The sequence below is a fragment of the Entelurus aequoreus genome, linkage group LG06 (genome assembly GCF_033978785.1).
Source record: "Entelurus aequoreus isolate RoL-2023_Sb linkage group LG06, RoL_Eaeq_v1.1, whole genome shotgun sequence".
NCBI classification, from domain to species: Eukaryota; Metazoa; Chordata; class Actinopteri; order Syngnathiformes; family Syngnathidae; genus Entelurus; species Entelurus aequoreus.
Window position 1 is genome coordinate 59,466,931 of NC_084736.1, and position 27,893 is coordinate 59,494,823.

Here is a 27,893-nt window from a genome sequence, read left to right on the forward strand (position 1 = left end):
ATATATATATATATATATATATATATATATATATATATATATATATATATATATATATACCGTAATTTCCGGACTATAAGCCGCTACTTTTTGCCCTCGTTCTGGTCCCTGCGGCTTATACAACGGTGCGGCTTATTTACGGCCTGTTCTTCTCCGACACAGACGAAGAGGATTTCGGTGGTTTTAGTACGCAGGAGGAAGACGATGACACAATGATTAAAGACTGACTTTTCATATACTGGTAGGCTGGTTATTTTGATAACGTACAGGCGAGCACTTTGTATTACTTTGCACCGTTGTATTATTTGTACTCTGCACGAATGCTGTTCGCCATGTCAAAGATGTGAAAGTTTGATTGAATGATTGAAAGATTTATTGTTAATAAATGGGACGCTTTGCGTTCCCAAACAGTCATCTCTGTCCCGACAATCCCCTCCGTGGTAGCAGGAACCCCTATATACTACGGTAATTACACATCAAAACCCTGCGGCTTATAGTCGGGTGCGGCTTATATATGGAGCAATCTGTATTTTCCCCTAAATTTAGCTGGTGCGGCTTATAGTCAGGTGCGGCTTATAGTCCGGAAATTACGGTATATATATATATATATATGAAATACTTGAGTTGGTGAATTCTAGCTGTAAATATACTACCCTATTAACCACGCCCCCCACCCCACCCCCACCCCCCACATCCCGGTATCGGAGGTCTCAAGGTTGGCAAGTATGAATATAAACCCCAATAGCTCCAACCTTGTGGGTGGCTAACCCAAAAGTGGGAACCATCTTTAGTCGGGTGGAAGAGAATTGTGCACTTTTATTCTGAAGGGGATTTTTTCTTATGGAGCGAGATGTCATCTGTCAAATGTCTTGATAAGTGGTGACAACGCCACTGCAGCTTTATTTGAAACCTGCTGTCATAGAAGATCAACAAATAGTGTTTGTCTGTAAACATTTTTATGCTTATCATATATCAGCTGTGTAAGTGGAATGTACATCTTAGGCTATGTCTACACTAAGCAGCATAACCCCTTAAAGGCCTACTGCAATGATTTTTTTTTTATTTAAACGGGGATAGCAGATCCATTCTATGTGTCATACTTGATCATTTCGCGATACTGCCATATTTTTGCTGAAAGGATTTAGTATAGAACAACGACGATAAAGTTTGCAACTTTTGGTCTCTGATAAAAAAAAGCCTTGCCCCTACCGGAAGTAGCGTGACATCACCGGAGGAAGGGCTACTCACATTTTCCTATTGTGTTCAATGCAGCGAGAGAAATTCGGACCGAGAAAGCAACGATTACCCCATTAATTTGAGCGAGGATGAAAGATTCGTGGATGAGGAACGTGAAAGTGAAGGACTAGCGTGCAGTGCAGAACATATCTTTTCTTGCTCTGACCATAACTTAGGTACAAGGGTTCATTGGATTCCACACTCCCTCCTTTTTCTATTGTGGATCACGGATTTGTATTTTAAACCACCTCGGATACTATATCCTCTTGAAAATGAGAGTCGAGAAGGCGAAATGGACATTCACAGTGACTTTTATCTCCACGACAATACATCGGTGAAGCACTTTAGCTACTGAGCTAACGTGATAGCATCGGGCTTAACTGCATATAGAAACAAAACAAATACGCCCCTGGCTGGAAGGATAGACAGAAGATCAACAATACTACCAAACTCTGGACATGTAACTACACGGTTAATGCTTTCCAGCTTGGCGAAGCTTAGCAATGCTGTTGCTAACGACGCCATTGAAGCTAACTTAGCTACGGAACCTCGACAGAGCTATGCTAAAAACATTAGCTCTGCACCTACGCCAGCTCTCATCTGCTCATCACGACCCGTGCTCACCTGCGTTCCAGCGATCGACGGTACGACGAAGGACTTCACCCGATCACCGATGCGGTCGGCGGCCCGGAGACGGAGGAAGTCAAGGTGAGGTCGTTCGGGTCGCGCGTCTGCTATCCATCTCAAAGTCCTCCTGGTTGTGTTGCTGTAGTCCGCCGCTAATACACAGATCCCACCTACAACTTTCTTCTTTGTAATCTCCATTGTTCATTAAACAAATTGTAAAAGATTCACCAACACAGATGTCCAGAATACTGTGGAATTTTGAGATGAAAACAGAGCTTTTTGTATTGGATTCAATGGGTTCCGAATACTTCCGCTTCAACAGTTGACGTCATGCGCAAACGTCATCATATCGAAACGTTTTCAGCCGGAAGTTTGCCGGGAAATTTAAAATTGCACTTTATAAGTTAACCCGGCCGTATTGGCATGTGTTGCAATGTTAAGATTTCATCATTGATATATAAACTATCAGACTGCGTGGTCGGTAGTAGTGGGTTTCAGTAGGCCTTTAAACTAATAACATTCAGCCTAAGCCCAGTTTCAGCCACACAAAACCATCGTTTAAGGTTCCCATCCTCTGATTATTTTTTGCACGGGTAAGTGCGCCGTGTATTTCTTGAATCTCTGGCTCTTAGCTTTGTATGGACTCATTGATCATTTACAAACTGAGTTCGGAGAGGAAGTGACGCCAGAAAGATTGTTCCCCACACAGGAAGTGACGTCAGAAAGAATGCGCCACAGTCAGCTTCATAATAAAGCGGTTTCATAACTCTGAGCTATTCATCCATCCATTTTCAACCGCTTGTCCCTTTTGGGGTCGCTAACCACTGGAAATATGGAGGCAAGTCATCCAGACATGCCCGTGTTTCTCCTTCCGTCTGTACAGACCCTTGTGGAAATCACACATGAATACCTTAAGAGAAAGCCATTGCAGCTATTTCAGATACAACACTTCTCAGACGGCAAGAGAACTTTCGAATGTCCAGGTCAGCTGTGATTCTACTTAGTGAAAAATTTTGTCCATTTGTCGAAGGAGACACAACGTGAATGCGGGCTCCAGTGGAAGTGATTAAAAAAGGTAGCGTGTGCTTTGTATTACCTGGCCAACGAGGGAAGATTACGGAAAACTTTGAATGCATTTGGACTGGCTAAGCAGACTGTATCAGTTATTGTCGCGGACTCAACGTCTCGGTCCAGAGTATATAAAGTCTACAAAAACTAATGGTCAATGAAGGTGAAGGCAAAAGAGTGAGGAGTGAGGAGACCAGATATCTAGATCCCTCGATTGATTGATGTAAAATGTTCTTCATCACATTGTTTACTTTCACGAGTCCATTAAAGATTTTATTAAATTACGATGGCTCAGGTGTGATTCACTACAATAGGGCCCCACAGCACACTGGATTTCAGTTAATTGACATACCACAACACTGGATATTTTTCAGATAAGTTCAATTTTATTTAAGAACTTGCACACAAAGCAACACTGGAGGTGACTATGACGTGCACATTTTCTGCGCATGCATACTAGGTCGCGTTGCGCCGGTGGACGGAGGGGGGTAGGGGGTCTTAAACGACCATTGTGTGTGTGTGTGGACAAGGATAAGGTTAGGTGGGATTTACCCTGAATAACCTTAGTGTAGAAGGGGCCTTAGTTAGGAATGTTCCGACCAGGGTTTTATGCTGTCGGTTTGGATATTGATCATCCATGAGTTAGATCAGCTGAAACCAATGTCGATACCGATGACAAATATTAAAATTGAACTTTTTCTATGTATTTATGGTGAGTGATATTGAGAGTTTAAAAGTATCAACACCATTCTTAAAGGAGACCTGCTCTTTTTTGGGGAATTTTGCTTATCATTCACAATCCCTAAGGAAGACAAGCATACATATTTCTCTTTTTTCTGCGTTCTAACACGTAAATAAATGCTAGCAAAAGTCAGCCAACAATATAATAATGTAACTGCATCATAAAGCCTACATGAACTCCATGGTGTTCAGGGATGAATAGTCTCTCCTATTGCTGTTGTACTATTTTTTCAGCTATAGTTACATTAATCATTAGTAATGTAGCAGCCTAGTTTTGAATGGCAGGGTCCCTGCTATCACCAGTTGATAAAAATATAACATTTACATAACAAAAATCAACTACAGGCGTCCCAAATGCTGTAATGAATTAAGCATGATGAGTTGAACATATGTCATCATGTGGCCCCACTTTTAACTCTTTTTTTGAAACGCTTATTGTAAACGCTTACTTACAGTAAGTCATTAATTTGACTTTGTAAGTCATTATTTTGACTTAGTAAGTCATAATAATGACATACTTAGTATCTCAGGTAACTAGGACTGTTTTGTTTTTACTTTACGGAAAAAATATCGAGATATATAACGTATATTGCCATTCAGCAAATGGAGCAGAAAACACAACCAAAAATGTTAGGCTTCTTCACGCGACGAAGCCGGCCTACTTCACCGCAGTCTGTAGTCTATTGTCCCCCCAGGCTGCGGTGGCAGCGACGAGGTGGAGACGTGATGGCGACAGGCCGAGTTACACCAATCCTTACACCCACCCACCCTCTTCCCCGGTCTGTCCGCCGGAGAGACACCACCTTAACTAACAAATTTTCTGGGGGAAACACTGCTCCATCTAGTGGTACGCCAAAAAAAATTGCTCGATTAAAGTACAGTGTTTTATGTTCCTATATTCAAACGCAGTGCTACTGTTCAAACTGTGTGTAATGTTACATTGGCCAAAAAATATTAAATATACTTGTCATATAAAACCTCTACCTTGTTTTTAATGAATACTCTGGCCTACTATGCTGCTGTATTTTAATGTTGGTCATTATGGTGGTACTTGGAAAGCCAAGTGTTTTCTGAGTTGGTACTTGGTAAAAAAAAAAAAAGTTGGAGAACCACTGGACTAAGTAAAATTTGGGAGGACATATTTTGCCCACAAGGCAGGAGGGTTCACTTAGTCAGCCGCTAACCTGCCCTCAGATCTCCTCTGAGCTCCAGCCTGTCTAAACTCAGAGGTCCCCTTTGGGGCTCCATATGATTGATTCATGGTCACGAGACAGAAATTTGCATTGTCAGCAAGAGTCAGACCGGGACAAACCTAAGCATTAAAATTCATTTTGTTTTCCAATGCAGACATGCTCTTCTTACCTTTACAGCCAGTTTTATGAAAAAAAACATTGGAATATTGGCTTCATTATAGAAAAAAAAATTATAAAGTGAAGCGTAATCCTGAATAGGTTAATATAAACGAGATAAATACAGTGGTTCTTAAATGTTTTTCGCCAAGTACCACCATAATACAGCAACATAGTACTCCAAAGTATTCATTAAAAACAATACTGAGGTTGGGGTTTTTTTTACAAGTATATTCAATATGTGTGTCCACTGTAACGTTTGAAAAGTAACACTGTGTTGAAATATTTAATATTATATATCATATATATTTAATTAAGTAATTTAGATGATGTCTGTCTATTACCTGACACCTTCTGTGTCAGGTAATAGACAGATATATATTAATAGACAGGTATATATATATATATATATATATATATATATATATATATATATATATATATATATATATATATTGTCACGTGGGGGTCGCATATTTATGCGGGATCGTTCCTCCAATGCAACACGAACACTCCGGACAAAAACGTGAAGGTAAGAGATGGTTTAATTAACATAAATCATAGCCAAACAGAAAACAAGGAAAAGAAAAGCGTGCCAAACGCACGGGAAGCTAAGGCTAACACTAGCACAAGAGTCTGGAACAAGAATACAGAAAACGTGACTGATGCTTACCGCAAACAAGGAGAACAGGATGAGTGAACAAAAAGGCAGGTTTAAATAGTGTCAGTGATGGCAAACAGGTGCGCGTCGGGAACACAAGTGGCAGGTGAAAATAATAAGTAACCATGGTGACGAAACAAACTCACAGGTGCACAAGCAATAACAAAAGGAGTCCAAAACTAACAGAAAACACAAAAACATGATCCGGCCCACGGATCATGACAGTACCCCCTCCTCAAGGACAGATACAAGATGTCCAAAAAAAACAAAAAAAAACAAGCATGGTCAAAAGTCACGGGCGGGCGGAGGGAGGACTCGGAGGTGGATCGCCAAGACAAGTGTCCCCGAATCCACCGAGGCAAAGTCAAGTGGCGGCGGCGAGTGGAACGCCGCTGCAGCCGGCGAGGAGGGCGACCAGGGAATGGCCACATTCGACGTACAGGCGGCGAGTCAGGCGTGGTAGCAGGAGCAGGCGGCGAGTCTGGCGTGGTTACAGGAGCAGGCGGCGAGTCTGGCGTGGTTGCAGGAGCAGGCGGCGAGTCTGGCGTGGTTGCAGGAGCAGGCGGCGAGTCTGGCGTGGTTGCAGGAGCAGGCGGCGAGTCTGGCGTGGTTGCAGGAGCAGGCGGCGAGTCTGGCGTGGTTGCAGGAGCAGGCGGCGAGTCTGGCGTGGTTGCAGGTACCGGTGTAGGTACCTGTGTCTGGCGTGGAGCAGGTACCGGTGTAGGTACCGGTGCCAGCCGAGGAGCAGGCGCAGGTGCCAGCCGAGGAGCAGGCGCAGGTGCCAGCCGAGGAGCAGGCGCAGGTGTCAGCCGAGGAGCAGGCGCAGGTGCCAGCCGAGGAGCAGGCACAGGTGCCAGCCGAGGAGCAGGTACAGGTGTCAAGAGATGGTGGCGTCTGCAGGCCCACCGGAGATGATGGTGGTGTCTGCAGGCCCACCCGGGCAGAGGTTAGCCATGAGCATGGCGGAGGTGGTCTAGCCCGCGGTAGCGGCTTAGCATGCCGAAGGACTGGTGGTGGAGGACGGGCTGGAGGTTGCTGCTTGGCAGGCCGAAAGACTGGTGGTGGCGGCCGGGATGGAGTTTGCTGCCTGGTTGGGCGCAGCTGAGGCACCCCACCAGCACAGCTCCCGGCCCCAGCCCCCCCCCTCAAGGGGCGGATACCAGACGCGCTCCTGGTCTGGAACAGTCTTTAAGGGTGGGTGGCGGGAGGTCAGGAGGGGGGTAGAAGCCTCCCCTTTAAATTGTCCAAATTGTCTTTTTTTATTCCCCACCTGATTTTGTGTGGGTGAACAAAAAGAAAATGTCTGTGACTTGGGCGGGGCTTGAATTTTCGAGAGCGAAACAGAATTAGGAAAAAAAAATTCTTGGCCCATGACGTCATCAGCAGGCGGCGGCGTGACGTCATCAGCCCCGGTCTCCTGCAGCTGACTGGAAGCCCAATCCATGAACTGCTTGGCAAAATCCTGAATCGGATTACCTAATTTTGGCGGCGAGGAATTCTGGTCTGGCTGCCACTTGCTTCGGTCCAGGGGAGGCGCTTGCGGGAGTGACGCGATCTGACGGCGAGGAGAAGCCCTTCTGGACGGCTTCCGCCTTTGCCGGTGCGTCCGGTACTGCGGTGGCGCGACAATGTCCTCGGGCCACACGGAGTTGAGTGGGATCAACTTTCCATTAGGACCCCACATCAGGTCCTGGCGCTCCAAGGGGGAATAGCGGAGAGTCTCCGCCTCCATTGCCTCCAAATCTAACCACATACCTAAATCCAGCTCCTGGAAGTTCGTGGCGGAAGAACTGTATGCTGTTCTCCTTCTGTCACGTGGGGGTCGCATATTTATGCGGGATCGTTCCTCCAATGCAACACGAACACTCCGGACAAAAACGTGAAGGTAAGAGATGGTTTAATTAACATAAATCATAGCCAAACAGAAAACAAGCAAAAGAAAAGCGTGCCGAACGCACGGGAAGCTAAGGCTAACACTAGCACAAGAGTCTGGAACAAGAATACAGAAAACGTGACTGATGCTTACCGCAAACAAGGAGAACAGGATGAGTGAACAAAAAGGCAGGTTTAAATAGTGTCAGTGATGGCAAACAGGTGCGCGTCGGGAACACAAGTGGCAGGTGAAAATAATAAGTAACCATGGTGACGAAACAAACTCACAGGTGCACAAGCAATAACAAAAGGAGTCCAAAACTAACAGAAAACACAAAAACATGATCCGGCCCACGGATCATGACATATATATATATATATATATATATATATATATATATATATATATATATATATATATATATATATCTATATGTATATATAGAGCCCTTTGAGACACTTGTGATTTAGGGCTATATAAATAAACATTGATTGATTGATTGATTGATATATATTAATAGACAGGTATATTGGCTCCAGCGCCCCCCGCGACCCCGAAGGGAATAAGCGGTAGAAAATGGATGGATGGATATATATATTATATATATTATATATATATATATATCTATATGTATATATAGATATATATTAATAGACAGGTATATTGTTTTTAATGTCTATTTTCCATTTTCTGCTAGATTTACTCTCTATTTTATGCTGTAGCTGTCACATATACTGTAATATTGTACATAGTAATTGTTATATATTGTATATATGATATAGACATAATATAATATATCAGTATATATAATATACTGTACATATATTATGTAAATATTATGTATATATGTTATATTTTATATCGCTATATTTAGTCTATTTATACCTGCATTGTCCTTTCCATCCTTACACTTTCCATCATTGTAACTGAGCTACTGTGTGGAACAATTTCCCTTGTGGATCATTAAAGTTTGTCTAAGTCTAAGTCTAAGTCTATTTGGCGTGCCACTAGATGGAGCCTGCATGCCACTGATGACAGAGTCGTGTATAAAGAGAGTACGGCCAACCAAACAACAGGCACCATTTTTGCTACCAACGACGTGTGCGGCTGCGCCCGGACGCCTGCAATTGATGACGTTTTGACGTCAGTTTTTCTGTCAAAATGAACTAATTTAATACATCTTTATATAGTTCTAAACATACTCCAACTCATAAACTTACACAAAAACATCCTTTTATTTCGGGAAAGTATAATTTTGCGGCCGTATTTGACGCACTCTGCTGCTACATTCCTAGTTCCTAGCAACTAAAGAAGAATACAAAATATATATACTGTATATATGTGTGGTAATCTAATTAGTTACTATGGTAATCTAATTAGTTACTATGGTCATCTAATTAGTTACTATGGTAATCTACGTCACAGCAGCTCAGACGAGGCACCAAGCAGTGTGGGCGGGAAGCGTTTCCACAGACGCGGAAGGAGATTTTCACAACAAAGTTCTAAAGCTTAGTGATATATCAGATATATCAGATTGTAGGTGGGTTTATTTTGTACCCACAGCGTTCATATTTCACTGTTTGTTGCATTTTTGTTGCGTTTCACTTGATTGTAAAATGTGTCGATCGAAAGGGGGTGTGACATTCATATTTTGTCAATATTCAGTGTTTTATCCTTCATAGAAAAATGTAAAACTCCATCACGTTTTTTTAAGGCGGTCTGTCATAACGTTTTTAGCATTCAATCAGACATTATTGTGAGGTTTTGTATTAGTGTTCCTAAAAATAGATATACCGGCCCCCAGACACATTTATTTCTCTAAATTTGGCCCCCGAGTCAAAATAATTGCCCAGGTCTGCTTTAGGGGCTCCGTATTGTTGAGTTTACAACCCCCTGGCGCTGTTTTGTACTGTTTTTGTACTGTTTCTGTACTTTTTTTGATTATTATTTACATGATTGTATGTAAATGTTGAATATTATGAATAAAGGTTCTGAAAATAAATTTTTAAAAATGCTGGGAAAACTGTGAGTATTGATTGAAACTTTTATTAGTAGATTACACAGTGAAGTACATATTCCGTACAATTGACCACTAAATGGTAACACCCGAATAAGTTTTTCAACTTGTTTAAGTCGGGGTCCACTTAAATTGATTCATGATACAGATATATACTATCAAATATATAGGTTGGTTGGTATCAACACTTCAGTCATCAACAATCAGCATCAACAATTGCATCATCAGAGAAATGGACATTGAAACCGTGTAGGACTGACTTGGTAGGATAGATCAGAAAGTATAAGAAAATATATCTACATTTGATTATTTACATTTGATTATTTACAATCCGAAGAGGTATTATGTGGAAGGGAGGGTATTAGTTTAGGGTTGTAGTTGCCTGGAGGTGTTCTTTTAGTGCGGTTTTAAAGGAGGATAGAGATGCCCTTTCTTTTACACCTGTTGGGAGTGCATTCCCTATTGATGTGGCATAGAAAGAGAATGAGTTAAGACCTTTGTTAGATCGGAATCTGGGTTTAACGTGGTTAGTGGAGCTCCCTCTGGTGTTGTAGTTATGGCGGTCATTTAGGTTAAGGAAGTAGTTTGACATGTACTTCGGTATCAGGGAGGTGTAGCGGATTTTATAGACTAGGCTCAGTGCAAGTTGTTTTACTCTGTCCTCCACCCTGAGCCAGCCCACTTTGGAGAAGTGGGTAGGAGTGAGGTGTGATCTGGGGTGGAGGTCTAGAAGTAACCTGACTAGCTTGTTCTGGGATGTTTGGAGTCTAGATTTGAGGGATTTGGAGGTGCTAGGGTACCAGGAGGTGCATGCGTAATCGAAAAAGGGTTGAACGAGAGTTCCCGCTAGAATCTTCATGGTGCCTTTGTTGACCAGAGAGGGGATTCGTTGGTTGACCTTTTTGATTACCTTGGTTGCCATTTTATCACAGGAAAGATTAGCCTCTAGAATGGAACCTAGGTAGGTGACCTCATCTTCCCTGGTGATAACAATGTCACCCACTTTTATAGCGAAGTCATGTAAGTAATGATTAAAAATGTTCTTACCTGTCAAAAGTAACGCCAAAGACAGAAACAGGAGGATGTGCAACATGTTTCTAAGGTGGAGGGGAAGAACCCACCAGAAAAATCCAAAATGTTTAAAGTTTAAAGGAAAAGTGTCACCTGGTGCATCATTCTAAATGGATGCTGAATGACTACACTAAAAAAAATATTCTGATTGTTTGCTGTCCTCCTTGACCAAAAAAATGCAGAGAGGGAACTTTAGTGCCTACTGCTATCATTTTTAGGCTTGATGTTGAAGATCCTGGTGACATATTGGTCGGAATGCACTTCCAAATGCTGCAAAATGTGCGCCGCATTAGTTAGTGACAGAAGCTTCTTGAAGTTGGCTGCTGCGTCCGGCGCATAGTCCAAAAATAAGGCAGCCCCATGCATGCGTAATATGCATCATGTATGGTGGAGAGAGAAAAAATGTTAAAAAAAAAAAAAAATAGAAAGCGAAAAGTTGAAATCCGAGCCCCACCACGCTGGTATCACATCCCATGCGAGCCGTAGCACGAAAAGTCCCGACGAGAACTTCCGCCGCTGCCCGCAGAGCACCGGGGGACACAAGCGCAGCCCTCCAGCTGACTTGGACGTCAAAAGATTCTACGAAAGTCCGACTTCCAGTTTTCGTGGCTGCCGCGTCCGGGGAGAGAAAAGGAGCCACTAGCAGCGGCGGTGACAGTAAGTTGTGCTGGCACACGTCACAACACACACACTCGCACAGGCAAATAGGACCAATACGCTCGACACTAACACCGCAGTCAAGGCGTTTGAATAAAAGTTTGAAGTTGTTTTTTAAAAACCGTTTAAAAAAAAATACTACTCTTAGTGGTATTGTTTGTAGCGATCCAATAATTGCAGATATTTACTTAAACTGATTTGCATCGCTTCCTTTTTTTTTTATTAAATGTTGCGTCCCGACCTGTTAGAGTGCATCAGCGACCCCTTGTGGGAAGAATAATCAACTGACAGGATGTGTTGCTTTAAAATCTATTTAGTCAGTGTTGAGGGACATGCATTTTTACTATTTAAATACGACTTAGAACCTTTTTTAGTTCTGTTTTTTCTTAGATTTAGAGTCAATCAAATATAATCTGAGGGGTACACCAAAACAATTTGACTTGACCTGGGGCTGCATAATTAGTTAATTCAGTGACGTGCGGTGAACTAAACTCCAGGTGAGGCATAGATACTTTGAGATTGTTTTCTTCTTTTTTTTTTACTTAAAGGCCTACTGAAATTTTTTTTTTTATTTAAACGGGGATAGCAGATCCATTCTACGTGTCACACTTGATCATTTCGCGATATTGCCATATTTTTGCTGAAAGGATTTAGTAGAGAACATCGACGATAAAGTTCGCAACATTTGGTCGCTGATAAAAAAAGCCTTGCCTGTACCGGAAGTAGTGTAAAGTCGCAGGTTGAAGGGCTCCTCACATTTCCCCATTGTTTACACCAGCAGCGAGAACAATTCGGACCGAGAAAGCGACGATTACCCCATTAATTTGAGCGAGGATGAAAGATTCGTGGATGAGGAACGTCAGAGTGAAGGACTAGAGTGCAGTGCAGGACGTATCTTTTTTCGCTCTGACCGTAACTTAGGTAAAAGGGCTCATTGGATTCCACACTTTCTCCTTTTTCTATTGTGGATCACGGATTTGTATTTTAAACCACCTCGGATACTATATCCTCTTGAAAATGAGAGTCGAGAACGCGAAATGGACATTCACAGTGTCTTTTATCTCCACGACAATACATCGGTGAAGCACTTTAGTTACGAAGCTAACGTGACAGCATCATGCTTAAATGCAAGGCAAGGCAAGGCAAGGCAACTTTATTTGTATAGCGCTTTTCATACACAAGGCAGACTCAAAGTGCTTCACAGACAACAAAGTGAAATGAAAGAAAATAAAAGCAAAATTAAAATGCAGACAATAAAAACAAAAACAGTGCAGACGTTAAAAGTTAAAAGATTAAAAGATTTAGCTGAAAGCTAAGGTGAACATAAAAGTCTTCAGTCTAGTGAATGCAGATAGAAACAAAATAAATAAGCCCCTGGCTGGAAGGATAGACAGAAGATCAACAATACTACTATCAGGAGACACCGAACTAAACACTGGACAGCCCTTTGAGACACTTGTGATTTAGGGCTATATAAATAAACATTGATTGATTGATTGATTGACCTGTAACTACACGGTTAATGCTGCGCCGCCTGTCGAAGCCTAGCAATGCTGTTGCTAACGACGCCATTGAAGCTAACTTAGCTACGGGACCTCGTCAGAGCTATGATAAAAACATTAGCTCTCCACCTACGCCAGCCCTCATCTGCTCATCAACACCCGTGCGCACCTGCGTTCCAGCGATCGACGGCGCGACGAAGGACTTCACCCGATCATCGATGCGGTCGGCGGCTAGCGTCGGATAGCGCGTCTGCTATCCAACTAAAGTCCTCCTGGTTGTGTTGCTGCAGCCAGCCGCTAATACACCGATCCCACCTACAACTTTCTTCTTTGCAGTCTCCATTGTTCATTAAACAAATTGCAAAAGATTCACCAACACAGATGTCCAGAATACTGTGGAATTTTGCGATGAAAACAGAGCTGTTTGTATTATGATACAATGTGTCCGAATACTTCCGTTTCAACCATTGACGTCACGCGCAAACGTCATCATACATAGACGTTTTCAACCGGAAGTTCCCCGGGAAATTTAAAATTGCACTTTATAAGTTAACCCGGCCGTATTGGCATGTGTTGCAATGTTAAGATTTCATCTTTGATATATAAACTATCAGACTGCGTGGTCGGTAGTAGTGGCTTTCAGTAGGCCTTTAAATTCATACGTGCTGCTCTAATCATTGTTGATTTAGTATGCTGAAGATGTTCATTTAGCCTACTGATGTGTATATATAAATGGTTGATTTTACTAGCCTATATAAATCAACCATTTATATATTGTTGATTTAGGTTGCACGTTAGAGTAACAGGAAAAAGAAGGAAGCTATTCGCTTTCATAAAAACGTTATCATCATGATATTATGATAAGATAAATGGGTCCAACAAGTACTTGATAAAGTCGTTATTAAACACTTGTTGGTCCCATTTGCTTTAACAAACTAAATCAAGTATTGTGAGTGTATCTTACCTTTCTGTATTTGTATCTGAAGCAGCTTAATGCTATCCTCCATGAAAACCTACTTTTGTATGATCACAGTCATTTTGTCCTAAAGTCCGGTTTAGAGAAGTATTTAATCTTGATTGATTGATTGATTAAGACTTTTATTAGTAGATTGCACAGTACAGTACATATTCTGTACAATTGACCACTAAATGGTAACACCCGAATACATTTTTCAACTTGTTTAAGTCGGGTCCACGTTTATCAATTCATGGTATGGATACGGTATATAATCCTCCATATTGGCAGACACATTCATTTGATCGCGGGGCACCTGCTGATTGGGCTGGGCATTGCTCTGGTGTATCGTCAAATTCATAAGACGATGGCAGCCACTCAATGAGCCCAAAGGCTGTTCGTCGCAATGGAAGGTTTGGGCCAGGCTGTGGGATCACAGACTGTGGCGATTTCTGAACTGAATCGCAAGATGGATCACATCATGGAGAAGCTTGCTGAAAAGGAAAAATTGAATATGAGAGCAGCCAGCATGGACGAATAGAACAGACAAGTCATTGTAATGTCTGCTCACGGAAAACAAACATCCTAATCTATGATTTGACTCCCTCGAATGGCCTTGACGCTGTGAACAACAGGAACAGGCTGTTCTGAAAACACCCCCGAGGACACCTCAATGATGGACGCTTTTGACCTCCCTCACTCCTCAACGACACCTTTATGTCCATTTATGTAAATGCCACTGTATTTAAATAAACCCAAGGGCGACTTTGTCATATTTCTTGGTCAGTGAGATTAAAAAATGTTTCTGTATGACATTCTGACAATCCAAGAGCATTTGTGTCCAAATATTAGATAGTATTTAGATAATTAGATAATAATGTATTTGATAATAATAATGGTTAATTTAAAATGTTCAAGCTCGAAATAACCTGTGAATATTAATGATTCATCCAAATTCAAAACTGATACATATGGATATATATATATATATATATATATATATATATATATATATATATATATATATATATATATATATATATATATAGTTGTGTGCGGGTGAGAGTGTGTGTGTGTGTGTGTGTTTGTGTGTGTGTGTGTGTGCGTGTGTGTGTGTGTGTGTGTGTGTGTGTGTGTGTGTGTGTGTGTGTGTGTGTGTGTGTGTGTGTGTGTGTATTGTAGTAACAGACACGTTCATAAAAATATGTGATATGTTCAATATTTACCATATTTTGATCATTTTAATCATTTCAGGGACTGATTTCTTCAGTGCATTGATTTCAGTTTCCATAGCTTTTTTAAATATATATATATATATATATATATATATATATATATATATATATATATATATATATATATATATATATATATATATATATATTTGAATTGTATCATTAATATATGATTTGTTATTATTCATATATATAGACATATATAAGCAATATATGTTAATCCGATTAATTAGATTCATCAAAAGTGAGATTCATTTTATTAAAATATACATATACTGTGTAATATATATTAATTTGTGTTATCAAATGATTATGTTACTTAATCAGATTAATCACACTTTTGAATTTGGATTAACCATGATTAATCACAGGTTATTACTTGCTTGCATAATTTCAAATTGCTTAAGGATAAACCCTAATATTTGAGGACAAATGCAATTTTATTATCAAAATGTCATCCAGGATCATTTTTTCTAGATTTTTTTTTTGTAAACGCTTTACTTGAATGTACATCATTTATTTTCTAAAAACCTGGTAACAGTTTTATCTAAAGTTCAGTCTGAGTGTATTTAGAAGTCAAAAGAGAATGTACGGTCAAAACAAATTGCATGATTAATGCGATACATTTTTGCGATTAATCACATTATTTTTGACATACCTAATGTATATACACTTTTGAATTTGGATTAATCAATATTAATCACAGGTTATTACTCGCTTGCATTATTCAAATTAACATTAAAAAAGCCTCATATTTATTACTTTTGATAGGTTGTTGTTTTTATAACATTAATCACACTATTGAATTTAGATTACTCATGATTATATACAGTTTAATACTCGCTTGCATAATTTGAATTACCTTAAAAAAAAAGCCCTATATTTGGACACAACTGCAATTTTATTATCAGAATGTTTTCCAGGATTTATGTTTTACTTGAATACACTTAATTTGCATGATCCAAATGTCATAATGATATAATCTAAAGTCTAGTCAGGTTGCGCCTTTTATATGAAAAAAAGATCGAAAATAGACCATTCATCAGCAGTGCGTCCTATTGTCCGGAAAATACGGTAGTTATGTTAGTTTTCAGACCAAATTTCAGTTATGGCGTCTTCATCCAGCCTTATGTTGAAGACATCTGTTAAGTGACTTTTCATTCCGTTAGTAATCAACATGAAACCAAGCTTTTCGTCCTACATGAGTGCAATTTGATGACGGAACCTACCTCCCTGCAAAAACTATTAGACGTGGGATAGAGAGAAGTCCCATCCCACGTTTTAATGGTGGGCTGCTGGGCCGTCCAAAAGGAGTCCGTCACTCAGCTAAATCCCCTAACGCAGGCCATGCTTTGGTCTATTGAGGAGCTGGGAAGCAAAGACAGAAACACACAGAGCAGATCCCAAGTGGTATAAGTTACATACTCTGGAGCTGCAAGTCATTAAAACATGTCAGAACTCCTACAGGCTCTGCATATGGCAAATACATTTTACAGGCTAAATTACTGACAGGTAGGCCGCCGTATAAACACACACACATCATCCATCTCCTGTCCAAGGAGGGCCAACACGGAGCTTGTATACTTTTAGGGAGGTGCACTAATAAAGTGATACGTATTACATCTCAACAGATGTGGCATTTGGACCCTCAGGCCTCTCTGTGTCTTGGTCTTAAGACTTTGAGGATTGAAGAAAGGTCTAGTAGTCTGTGATGTCTTACAAGCTTTCATGTGTCAGGAATGGAACTAGGATTGAAATGCCATTCCATACATGTAAGGATGCACAGCGATGGATGGGTACCTTTCAAATTTGAATCGATACTGTGCCAGTAACAGGTATCGCGGAATTAATACCGGTCTTTAACCAGACCAATTTTCTGTAGTTCTGTGTGTTTATTAATATTGAAAATTGCACCAATACGTAAAAGTGTCAGGCTTGGTCAAAAGATAGGACTCAGATGCAGAGTAGGGATTGATTCGGCAGGCTTTTATTTTGAAAGCTTCCTTTCACCTCCAGAGTCAGGGCAATTCAAAAAAGGCTATAACTAACCTAGTCGGCGAAAAAGGTTCCAAAAAAAAGGAACTACCGAAAATCACTCCGAAAGGAGGAAAACACAAAAACAATAACAAACTATACATGGCGCCGTATATTCTATGAAATGTATTTATAAACAAAAAACGCTCCAACAGGAGGAAGAAACAATGGCTATGAAAATTCTACACTTTCTCTAATCTAATTAATCCAATCCAATCCAATCCACTTTATTTATATAGCACATTTACACAACAAGAATGTGCTGCACAGCCATGTTAAAAACAATATTAAAAACAATATTATGCTACACCAATGACTGAATAAAAACAAAGAATAAATTAATAGAAAACCAATACAGAGACAATATAAAAAATAAATATGATTAAAAACGATTTTAAAGGATAAAACCAATTAAAACAGTAAAATAGACATCAAAATTTATAAAAAAAAACACAGAGGACAACAGAGGACAGAAGACCACACAACTCACGTAGTGTTAAAAGCCAAAGAATAAAAGTGGGTCTTAAGACGAGACTTAAAACACTCCACTGTGGAAGCAGTTTGAACATGGAGGGGCAGAGTGTTCCAGAGTTTAGGGCCGACCACAGAGAAGGCCCTGTCTCCCCTGGTTTTAAGTCTCGTCCTGGGCACCACGAGCTGGAGCTGGCTCTCGGACCTCAGAGCGCGCGCAGGAGTGTAAATTTGGATGAGGTCCGAGATATACTGAGGTGCCAGTCCATGTAAAGCTTTAAAAACAAACAGCAAGGATTTAAAATCAATTCTAAAATTAACAGGGAGCCAGTGCAAACTCCGAAGAATTGGGGTTATATGCTCACGTTTCCTGGCCCCTGTTAAAAGTCGTGCTGCCGCGTTCTGGACTAACTGCAACCGGGAGAGAGCTTTTTGGCTAATGCCAGCATGAAGTGCATTGCAGTAGTCCAGGCGACTTGAAATAAGAGCATGCACGACTTGTTCAAAACGGTTAAAAGATAAAAATGGTTTTACCTTTGCTAAAAGACGAAGATGATAAAAACACGATTTTAAAACGCCATTGACTTGTTTGTCAAATTTAAAATCGCTGTCTATAGTGACGCCAAGGCTGGTGACTTTGGGACGCACATAATTTTGCAATGAGTCCCAAGTCAGTGAGGTCCGGACCAAAAACTGAAATTTCCGTTTTTCCCTCATTCATTATTAAAAAATTCTGGGCTAACCAAGCCTTGACATCACATAGACAGTTGAGAAGGGGTGTCAGGGGGCCGTGGCCTTTTGAAATTGGCATATAAATTTGGCAGTCATCTGCATAAAAGTGATAAGACACTCCATGTTTCTTAAAAATCTCTCCAAGAGGGAGAATGTACAAGGAAAACAGGATGGGGCCTAGAATGGATCCCTGGGGGACACCACAGTAAAGCGGAGCAGAAGAAGAGGTGGCGTCCGGCGTCCGGCCTGACAGAGAAGGACCTCTCTGACAGGTAGGATCTGAACCACTCTAATGCAGTCCCCCTGACACCCACACGGTCTCTCAGGCGGTCTAAAAGAATTGTGTGGTCGACTGTATCAAAGGCAGCTGTAAGATCTGAAAGCACTAAAATGGCAGAGCTACCAGAATCAGACATTAAAAGAAAGTCATTAAAAACCTTTAAAAGTGCAGATTCAGTACTGTGCAAAGCTTTGTATCCAGACTGAAATGGATCTAAAGTGCTATTTTCATCTAAAAAAGGCTGCAGTTGCGCTAAAACACATTTCTCCAGAATTTTTGACACAAAGGGTAATTTGGAAATGGGCCGATAATTTGACAAACTTGTCGGATGTAGACCTGTTTTTTTAATCAAAGGCTCGACAACAGCTCTTTTACAAAAAGAGGGGACACAGCCAGAAATTAAGCTGCTGTTGATGATGTCCCTAACAGACAAGTCAATAGTGTCCCAGATTTCTTTAAAAAAGCGAGGGGGGACTGGGTCTGTGGGACAGGACGAGGGTTTCAGTTTGTGGACTATTCCTGTAAGCTCAGGCATGGACACAGGCTCAAACTGACTAAACACAGCCGAGCACTGAGTGGCCACATTAAAACTCAATGGAGAGCGAGAAAGATTTGCCCGAATAAAAGCAACCTTATCGTTAAAAAAGGAGAGAAATTTTTCACAAGTTTCACTTGTCATCTCCAGTAAAGTGGCTGGATTCGGATTAAGAACATAACTAATAGTATTAAAAAAGAACACGTGGCTTGCTGATACTATTTAAAATTAAGTCTGACAGATATAATTAAAGGTTAACAAAAAATGTCACTCAAAAAATTGAGGAAAAGGAAGAACTGTAAGAAAAACTGAAAACTCACCACTTCGGCTAAAAAACTAAATAACACTAAATCACTCTGCTGAGGAGGAGAAAAAGAGAACTCAAAATAGCAACGAAGGGATTCAGAATCAAGGTATTCAAACACGAGACGAGGCAAGTCATGGACAGGATGCTAGAGAGGCACGAATAAACGAGACAATCTGGCACAGAACAAAGGGAGGCGTGGGCTTATAAGACACATGAGGGTAATGGGGAACAGGTGGAAAGAATCAGGGGTCAGGGATGACGTCAGGCTGATGACACAAAAGGAAGGGCAAGTGACCTGAAGTTAAAAGTTAAAGTTAAAGTACCAATGATTGTCACACACACACTAGGTGTGGTGAAATTTGTCCTCTGCTTTTGACCCATCCCCTTGATCACCCCCTGGGAGGTGAGGGGAGCAGTGGGCAGCAGCGGTGCCGCGCCCGGGAATCATTTTTGGTGATTTTGTGATCATTTGGTGACTGAAACGAGAGGAGTTACTTTTCAAACTAAAACATGCAATTCACAAGACAGAAAAAACCAAGACAAGACATTGTTGTGTGACAAAAAGCAGTTTGACTTAGCGGTCCGCCCTGAGTGCTGCTTGAGTGCTTGTTTGCCCGCCATGTGTTTGAGCCGGTGCCCAGTCTGCAACCAGACCAGTCATGTATAACGGAGGTATGAAAAAATGGCATAGTTTGATTTTACATGAATCGATATGTGAATTTCGGTCGGAGCCTATACAAGTACCACATTTTGGTACCTATCTTTATACGGATATTTTCATACTAAGGCTGTCTAAATAAACACGTCAATGCATCTCAAGACTTTCATCGTCATTAATAATTTGATTTGATTAAACATTTGATCGCTAATAAACCCAGTGTAGAAAGACTCAAAATCCCTTAAACGTCTCTGGCAACGCATTTTGGGCAGTTTATCCAAGTAGTGTTACTGGCGTGCATGCACAAATGGACATTTGATCCGCTTGTTACAGGCTGCAGAACCAAATAAGTCAATATGAAAGACATTTTTGCCCACTGGATAATAACTGTGAGTACAAAAAAAACATGACCAACAGTCGACCAACATAACTGCAGGAAGGTGCCTTTTCACTGAAGCACTTCACAAAGAAAGTAACAAGTCTCTCTGAAACACGATCAATATAGATTATAGTTAAAGAGGATTAATTCACATTAATCAAAATTAATCAACAACAACTCTGTGAATAATGTAAAGACACATTTTCATCGTCTTAAACCACCAAACTCCCTAAAAGATTTTAAAGATGATAAAAACGCTTGAAATGTAGCTTTCAAAGCCCTCTAAAACAACTTCAAAAACCCTCCAGCAACAATTTATATACCCACTGCAAGTATATACAGTCATGGTCAAAAGTTTACATACACTTGTAAAGAACATAATGTCATGGCTGTCTTGAGTTTCCAATAATATCTACAACTCTTATTTTTTTGTGAAAGAGTGATTGGAGCACGTACGTTAATTCCCCGACTGTATATATCGGTATCGGTTGATATCGGAATCGGTAATTAAGAGTTGGGCAATATCGGATATCGGCAAAAAAGCCATTATCGGACATCTCACGTCAAAAGTGGGAGCAGAGTGTTCCAGAGCTTAGGGCCGACCACAGAGAAGGCCCTGTCTCCCCTGGATTTAAGTCTGGTCTTGGGCTGTTGCTTGATTTCATACTACTGTATATACATGCATTTTAAAAACTAAGTCTGCCCTCCTGTGTTCGGGGAGCCTCCTCTTCGAAAGCTCGGCCGTCTGCGTCGCCCCCGGTGCGAAGCTAGGATTTTTGAGAGGGGCATGCGAGGTTTGCGGGAATGTACACCATACTTGCCAACCCTCCCATTTTTAGCGGGAGACTCCCGGTATTCAGCGCCTCTCCCGATAACCTCCCGGCAGAAATTTTCTCCCGACAAACTCCCGGTATTCAGCCGGAGCTGGAGGCCACGCCCCCTCCAGCTCAATGCGGACCTGAGTGGGGACAGCCTGTTCTCACGTCCGCTTTCCCACAATATAAACAGCTTGCCTGCCCAATGACGTCATAACTGTAGAATGATCGAGGGCGAGTTCTTGGTTTCATATGTGGGTTTATTGTTAGGCAGTTTCATTAACGTCCTCCCAGCGCGGTAACAACACACAACAACAGCAATCACGTTTAGTCTATCGTAAAGCAGTTCGTCAGCCGTAAACAGTAATGTTGTGACACTCTTAAACAGGACAATACTGCCATCTACTGGATAGCCTCCAGAACACTGAAATTCAAGTATTTATTTTATTTATATGTATAATAATCTAAATATATATATAGCTAGAATTCACTGAAAGTCAAGTATTTCATGTATATATATATATATATATATATATATATATATATATATATATATATATATATATATATATATATATATATATATATATATATATATATATATATATATATATATATGAAATACTTGAGTTGGTGAATTCTAGCTTAAATATATTCCCCTCTTAACCACGCCCCCGCCCCACCCCCCACCACGCCCCCACCCCCCACCTCCCGGTATCGGAGGTCTCAAGGTTGGCAAGTATGATGTACACAATCGGAGTGGGCAAGACGACGTCGCTTACGCAAGTTAGTGAACCCGACAGTATAGACCAAGCTTTGCATTGGAATTAGATATAAATACCGGTATTAGTATAGTACCGCGATACTAGTGAATAATTTTCGGTACTATACCGCCTCTGAAAAGTACCAGTCCACTGTAATGATACCAGGTACAGTAGCGTATCTAGTCAACACTACTATGATTACGTCGATATTTCTTGGCATCACAACATCTTCTTTTATAAACTCAGGAAATATGTCCCTGGACACATGAGGACTTTGAATATGACCAATGTGTGATCCTGCAATGACGTGGTATCGGATTGATACCCAAATTCGTGGTATCATCCAAAACTAATGTAAAGTATCAAACAAGAGAAGAATAAGTGATTATTTCATTTTAACAGAAGTGTAGATAGAACATGTTAAGAGAGAAAGTAAGCAGATGTTAACAGTAAATGAACAAGTAGATTAATTATTCATTTTCTACCACTTGTCCTTAATAATTTTGACAAAATAATAGAATGGAAAATGACACAATATGTTACTGCATACGTCAGCAGCTAAATTAGGAGCCTTTGTTTGCTTACTTACTAATAAAAGACAAGTTGTCTTGTATGTTCACTATTTTATTAAAGGACAAACTTGCAATAATACATTTTTATTGTACCGTATGATTTGTTGTTAAAATAAAGCCAATAATGCCATGTTTTGTGGTCCCCTTTATTTAGAAAAGTACCAAAAAATATCTAAATAATTTTAGTACTTGTACCAAAATATTGGTTTTGGGACAACACTAGTCTGTTTAAACTAAAAAAAATAAACAAAAGCATTTTATTTCGTACATTACACTAGTTGGCAAAAATAAATCAATTGAACAAAATACTGTACTGTAGGGTTAATTTGAGATGGCTTTTTGAAGCAGCTGCATGTCACCCTATGACCTTCAGTTACTCCCTGGGCCATACTGTCCCCATGTCCTATACGTATTCAATCTAATAAATCATACCATAAGTCTTTTTGGGAGGTATCCTTCATCCATGACCTTAACCAGCTGCAGTAGCTTTTCCTCATGTCAGTTGGGGACATCCTAGCTTCATCATAACCTTTTATTCTCTTCCCGCGGTCTATCTGATCTATGATAGCATTAATAATAACTGCTGCGGAATACCCTGCCGCCCTCTGTGCCTTGCCCACTGCCGGCCAGCGCAGATCTCCACTGGCCATTCGCAGGCCATTAAAACTGTATTTACTTATCAGTCTCTCTGGGGCCGTCAATTCGTTCTCCAGTCCGATGCCCAGAAGGAAAGAAATGACCTTCCTCTAGCTTATGATTCACAAGTCAAAATGACCTGTCCTTCATTTTGTTGCCTTATTTCCTCAGAAAGCTACAATGACGATTGAATCTACCATTAAAAAGGACAGATAAGAAAATAATCATTCTCTTTGAAGCAATAATGAACATTCTTCCAGCCCTAAAGAATTGATCAATTGTCACTAATTAAAAAGTAGGCACTTTTAGGTCTAAGCCTATTTTCAGTGAAGGAATGATCCATAATTTACAAGTTGGCAGCTTGCTGGAAAAACCAAGAGAAAACTGGATGCTGTCAGACCAGGTGGACAAAAAGACAAATAGATGAAATGCTTCTACGTGAGCCTCCGATGTTTGAATATGGTATTATTTATTGTGGAATAATAGCCGCTGTAGTGGCTGCTGGTGGCAGGAGCTCTGTGCTCTTGTCTCATCCTTTTGTGTTCCTGATGTTTCCCTCTTGTTTTCATGTGGGTTTTTTTGTCTTTTGGTTCAGGACCCTTTGGGACTGTGTGTTCGTAACTTCTGCGGTGCTTTTTTGTGAACTTTTTGTGGTGGCCGGCCGAGGGTGGAGTCGGCTCTCTTGGTTGCTTTGTTGGGTCTGCTCCTGTCTCTGGCCATGCTCCCCTCACCCCAGCAGACGATGGCGTGGAACACGAAGACCAGACAGGTAAAATTATGGCATAATAACTTAAAAAATATGACTACTTTCGATTGTTTTTCTTTGTTTTACTTTGGCCCAGAATAGTACATAATCCTCTCGACAAAACACTTCAAGTTAGTTGAAAATTCTGAGGAAAACATTGTTGCAGTTTGAAAAACACTGTGAAGAACACAATGAACTCTGACTTCATCTCAGTGTATCTACAAAGCAATTCAACTTTCAGTCACAGCCCAACTAGGATGGAACAAGAAACAAAATAAAGCATAAATAACAACTCTTCTATGTATTAAATATGTCTGTGGAAGTTGCTTCCTAGCAGTTCCACTGTAGACATGGCACAAGAGCCAAGCGTGCAGTTTTTAACAACGTTTTTAATGTACATAGGTTTTTAAAAAATCTTTCTCCCGCAGAACGTGACTTTTCAGTCACGTCCTTATCCTCTCTCCCCTCCTGCTCCCGGCCGCTTACTGTTAAAGACAACAGATGATTAGATTAACACGTACCACCTGTGAAATCTAATCATCTGCCAGCTGTGTCTCGCCGTCAGCACCACCACGCCCCCGTCTGATGGTGCTCTGTCCTCAGCACCATGGACAGAGGCGGTGACCTTTGCTCCTGCAGACAGCGCTGGCCACACCTCGCCCCACAATGTCATTTGTCATTCCACATGTTAATCCTGTGCTAAATCAACAAACCTTACAGACTGAGGTAGAAATTATTCAAGACTTACTCCCTGGGCATCATTGCGTATTGATAGAAAAAAAAAAATTGTGCAATGTGTGAACAATTTCAACACACCAAAACTTAAAAGACTGACAGTATTGCAGTAAATCACACACTTCACTTTCTTTAAATTTGCACAGAAGACAATTTCCACAGAACTATATCGGTGTGCCGTGTCTCATGCTGCATTTTAAATGTTCATTTTACTCCTGTTTGTTTTACGTTGGAGTCGAGGGGGAGGAGTCACGGCCTCGCTTCACCGTGTACCTCTTGTTTGGGTTACTTTCCGCCCCGGAATAAACTATTTGCTTGCCTAACAGAATGGCTATTGCGACATCCAGTGGACACATTTAGAACAGCAGTTTGTTTTATTTAAATCAAACCAAATCAAAATCAACTTTATTTATAAAGCACATTTAAAATTTACCACAGGGGTAGCCAAAGTGCTGTACATTGGGCAGGTTAAAAGATAATACGAGTACCGAGCAAACACAACACAAACAGAACACGATAAAAAATAAATAAATCAAATAAATAAAACATAAAAACATAAAAACAGGTTCACAGCAGGTGTGTTATGGGGCGCCATTGCAGGATGGATATCACTCAGTGTTAAAAGCCATGGAATAAAAGTATGTTTTTAAGAGAGATTTAAAAACAGGAAGAGAGGAGGCCTGTCTAACACTCAGAGGTAGGTCGTTGCAGAGCTTGGGAGCAGCAGCGACGAAAGCTCTGTCACCTCTAAGCTTCAGCCTTGTGTCAGGGACCGTCAGTAGCAGCTGATCGGCTGATCTTAGGGATCAGCCGATCAAATATGCAGAATCACGGGCCAGATTGAGCCTGTTCGCGGGACTGATCCGGCCCACGGGCCGCATGTTTGACATCCCTGCTCTGAGGTTATATTTCTCCTCTTTTGTTGAGAAGAAATGTTGTTCGTGTTTAGGTAGCAGGTTATAGTTTGCAGGTTATAGTTTGCTTTGCGCGATAAACAAGTGTAAAGGTGACTGTTAGGGTGTTATCAAAAACACTATTTAGAAGATCGTAAACATTTCTGTTTTTATGAGATATCTGTGAAAATATTCAGTAATAATTACCGCGGTCAGGCCGCCAATAAACGAGGGTCTACTGTAAATTGAATATGTTAAATTGCTGGCACCCTCTACTTTTAGAGAACTCATGAGTCAAAATAAACTCTTCACATTTTTCCTCACAGAGACACTTATCTCAGCTGGATGCGCCACGGCCTACTTTATGTGTCCTTAACTTCCCCTGACCTTTAAAGGGGCTGATCATTTCCAGCCACAATCTTCACTCGGCATATGCCTGCAGCCAAAAGGATATTAGGCTCAGACCTGCTGGTCTGATAATTCACACTCATGGTATGGAACTGAGCAAACCTGAACCACAATGGGCTCTTTTCATTCCACCGCCTTCACCTTCACCTCGCCAATAATTTTCTGGCACCTTGACGTGTGCAGCTTTTTCAAAAGGGTCCGTGTGCGTTATCACATCATAGAAGTACTTGGAATTTGTGGTAATTAATTTTTTTTTTTTTTTTTTGCACGAGCCACAGCAGATTGCACATATTTCACAGTACTTTGTAAATCTCCTCTGTGTCGAGGCGCTACCGTGCCTCACTACCTTGACTGCACAGTTTGATTAAAACTGAGAGAAACCAAATGTGACTGACTGGTAGGGATGATGTTCGAAACCGGTTCTCCCGGTTGTTCGATAAGAAAATTACCGATTCCATGGACTCAAATCCCTTTTTGAGAACCAGTTACCGTTATCGAGGCCACTATAGTAAAGAATAAGACTTGGTTCTTTATTCAAATCCCTGGGAACGAATCCTGTCCCACAAGAAATGCCCTGTGGGACATCACAGGAAATGACGTAGCTCAGTCATTAGCAGCAAAAATAATGGACTGGAAAAAACGCCTCAAGGCATTGGCTATTCACCTGTAGTGATCACAGAGACAGGTTGTTTTTGTGTTACAGTATATATTTGTTTTTCTGAAAAATCCCACTTAATATACTTTGGGTAACAACAGTCAATATTTTTTTTTTTTTTTTTTTAGGGGGGTAACAGTCAATATTTATTTATTTATTTTATTTTATTTTTTTCATATAAAATAAAAGTGAGCTTTTGTTAAACCAAATATTGTGTTTTTTTCCATATACAACAACCTATCTGGATTCGATAAGAGAATCGATAAGGAATCGGTTCGATAAGAGGATTCGATAATGGGCTCGAACTCGAAAATTTCTTATCAAACATCATCCCTACTGACTGGTCTAAAATATTCTTATATGTACCTGTGGTGATCTGATAACCAGAATTAGTGCGGGGTCTTATGGAGGCTGATCATATTCTGAAATCCCAAAAAGAGGACACATATATGCGTGCCAAGGCCGGGACTAGGTGAAAATTTGCCAATGATACTCAAACTTGCTTTATAAATAATATATTTATTTCAATAAAGCATTTTTTCTCCTCTGTTGACAGCAGTGTTGGCGCTATGAATCTTCAAAATGGGGTCCCAGGGACCCCATCAAGTCATAAAAATGGGGTCCCACAGTAAATTTTTGGGGTCCCACTTTTTTGTAAGCGTTTTGAAAACAAATGACAAATGTATGCATTGTCCTGTTATATGTCATATTCTATATTGTGTTTTGGAAAAAGGTTGTCATAAACGTTACTTAATTCATTAAAAAAAATAATACAAAAGGAAAGAAATGTGTATGCATATGTAAATGTATTCAGTTATAAACATTCATTCACTTTCTTCTTTCCTTCATGGATCTGAACTTTACCGCTGCTGGTAGTTTTTTCTATGTTTTTATTTAATAAGTTGTAGGTGTATTTATTTCAGTATAAAAGTGTAAAAAGTGTTTTGCTTCGGTCATGAAATGATGATAATGGTGTGCCAGGGCATACATATATTTTATATTTAACGCTTAAATCTCTGGAGTCTACATCAACTTCAGATCTATCCCTCATTTCAAAAATGTTTTAGTTTTTTTATGTTGTTTTTTTGTTTATTTGTATTCCGCCCTTTTTGTCAAACAAAACTATGTTTTTTTATGGCAAACACACAAAATATGCAAAATCTTACACCAAAAATGTTTTTCTTAGTGGAATATTTGATGTGAAGTAATCGGAACCTTGGATAGGTCAATAATTCATAATAACTTTGATTTTGATTCAATATTATGTTTTGAGCAATGAAAA

At 40.4% G+C, this 27,893-nt stretch overlaps 2 protein-coding genes across 3 annotated transcripts in view; one reads left to right on the plus strand and one right to left on the minus strand.

The window, feature by feature from the left end:
* Positions 1–11,261, minus strand: part of si:dkeyp-14d3.1 (transmembrane protein 132C) — a 441,788-nt gene extending 430,527 nt beyond the window's left edge. Inside the window, exon 1 of the mRNA XM_062051096.1 lies at positions 10,620–11,261. Coding sequence (XP_061907080.1) covers positions 10,620–10,665 — 46 coding nt within the window. The 5' untranslated portion in view covers positions 10,666–11,261. The remainder of the gene's footprint in view (positions 1–10,619) is intronic.
* The window catches only part of asb6 (ankyrin repeat and SOCS box containing 6), a 47,134-nt gene continuing 30,333 nt past the window's right edge, over positions 11,093–27,893 (plus strand). Inside the window, exon 1 of one of the 2 annotated variants that reach the window (XM_062051102.1) lies at positions 11,093–11,300. The gene's annotated coding sequence lies outside the window, so the exon portion shown is untranslated. Of the gene's footprint in view, positions 11,301–23,922; positions 23,945–27,893 lie in introns of those variants that run through there. The other variant, XM_062051103.1, reaches the window with a different exon arrangement.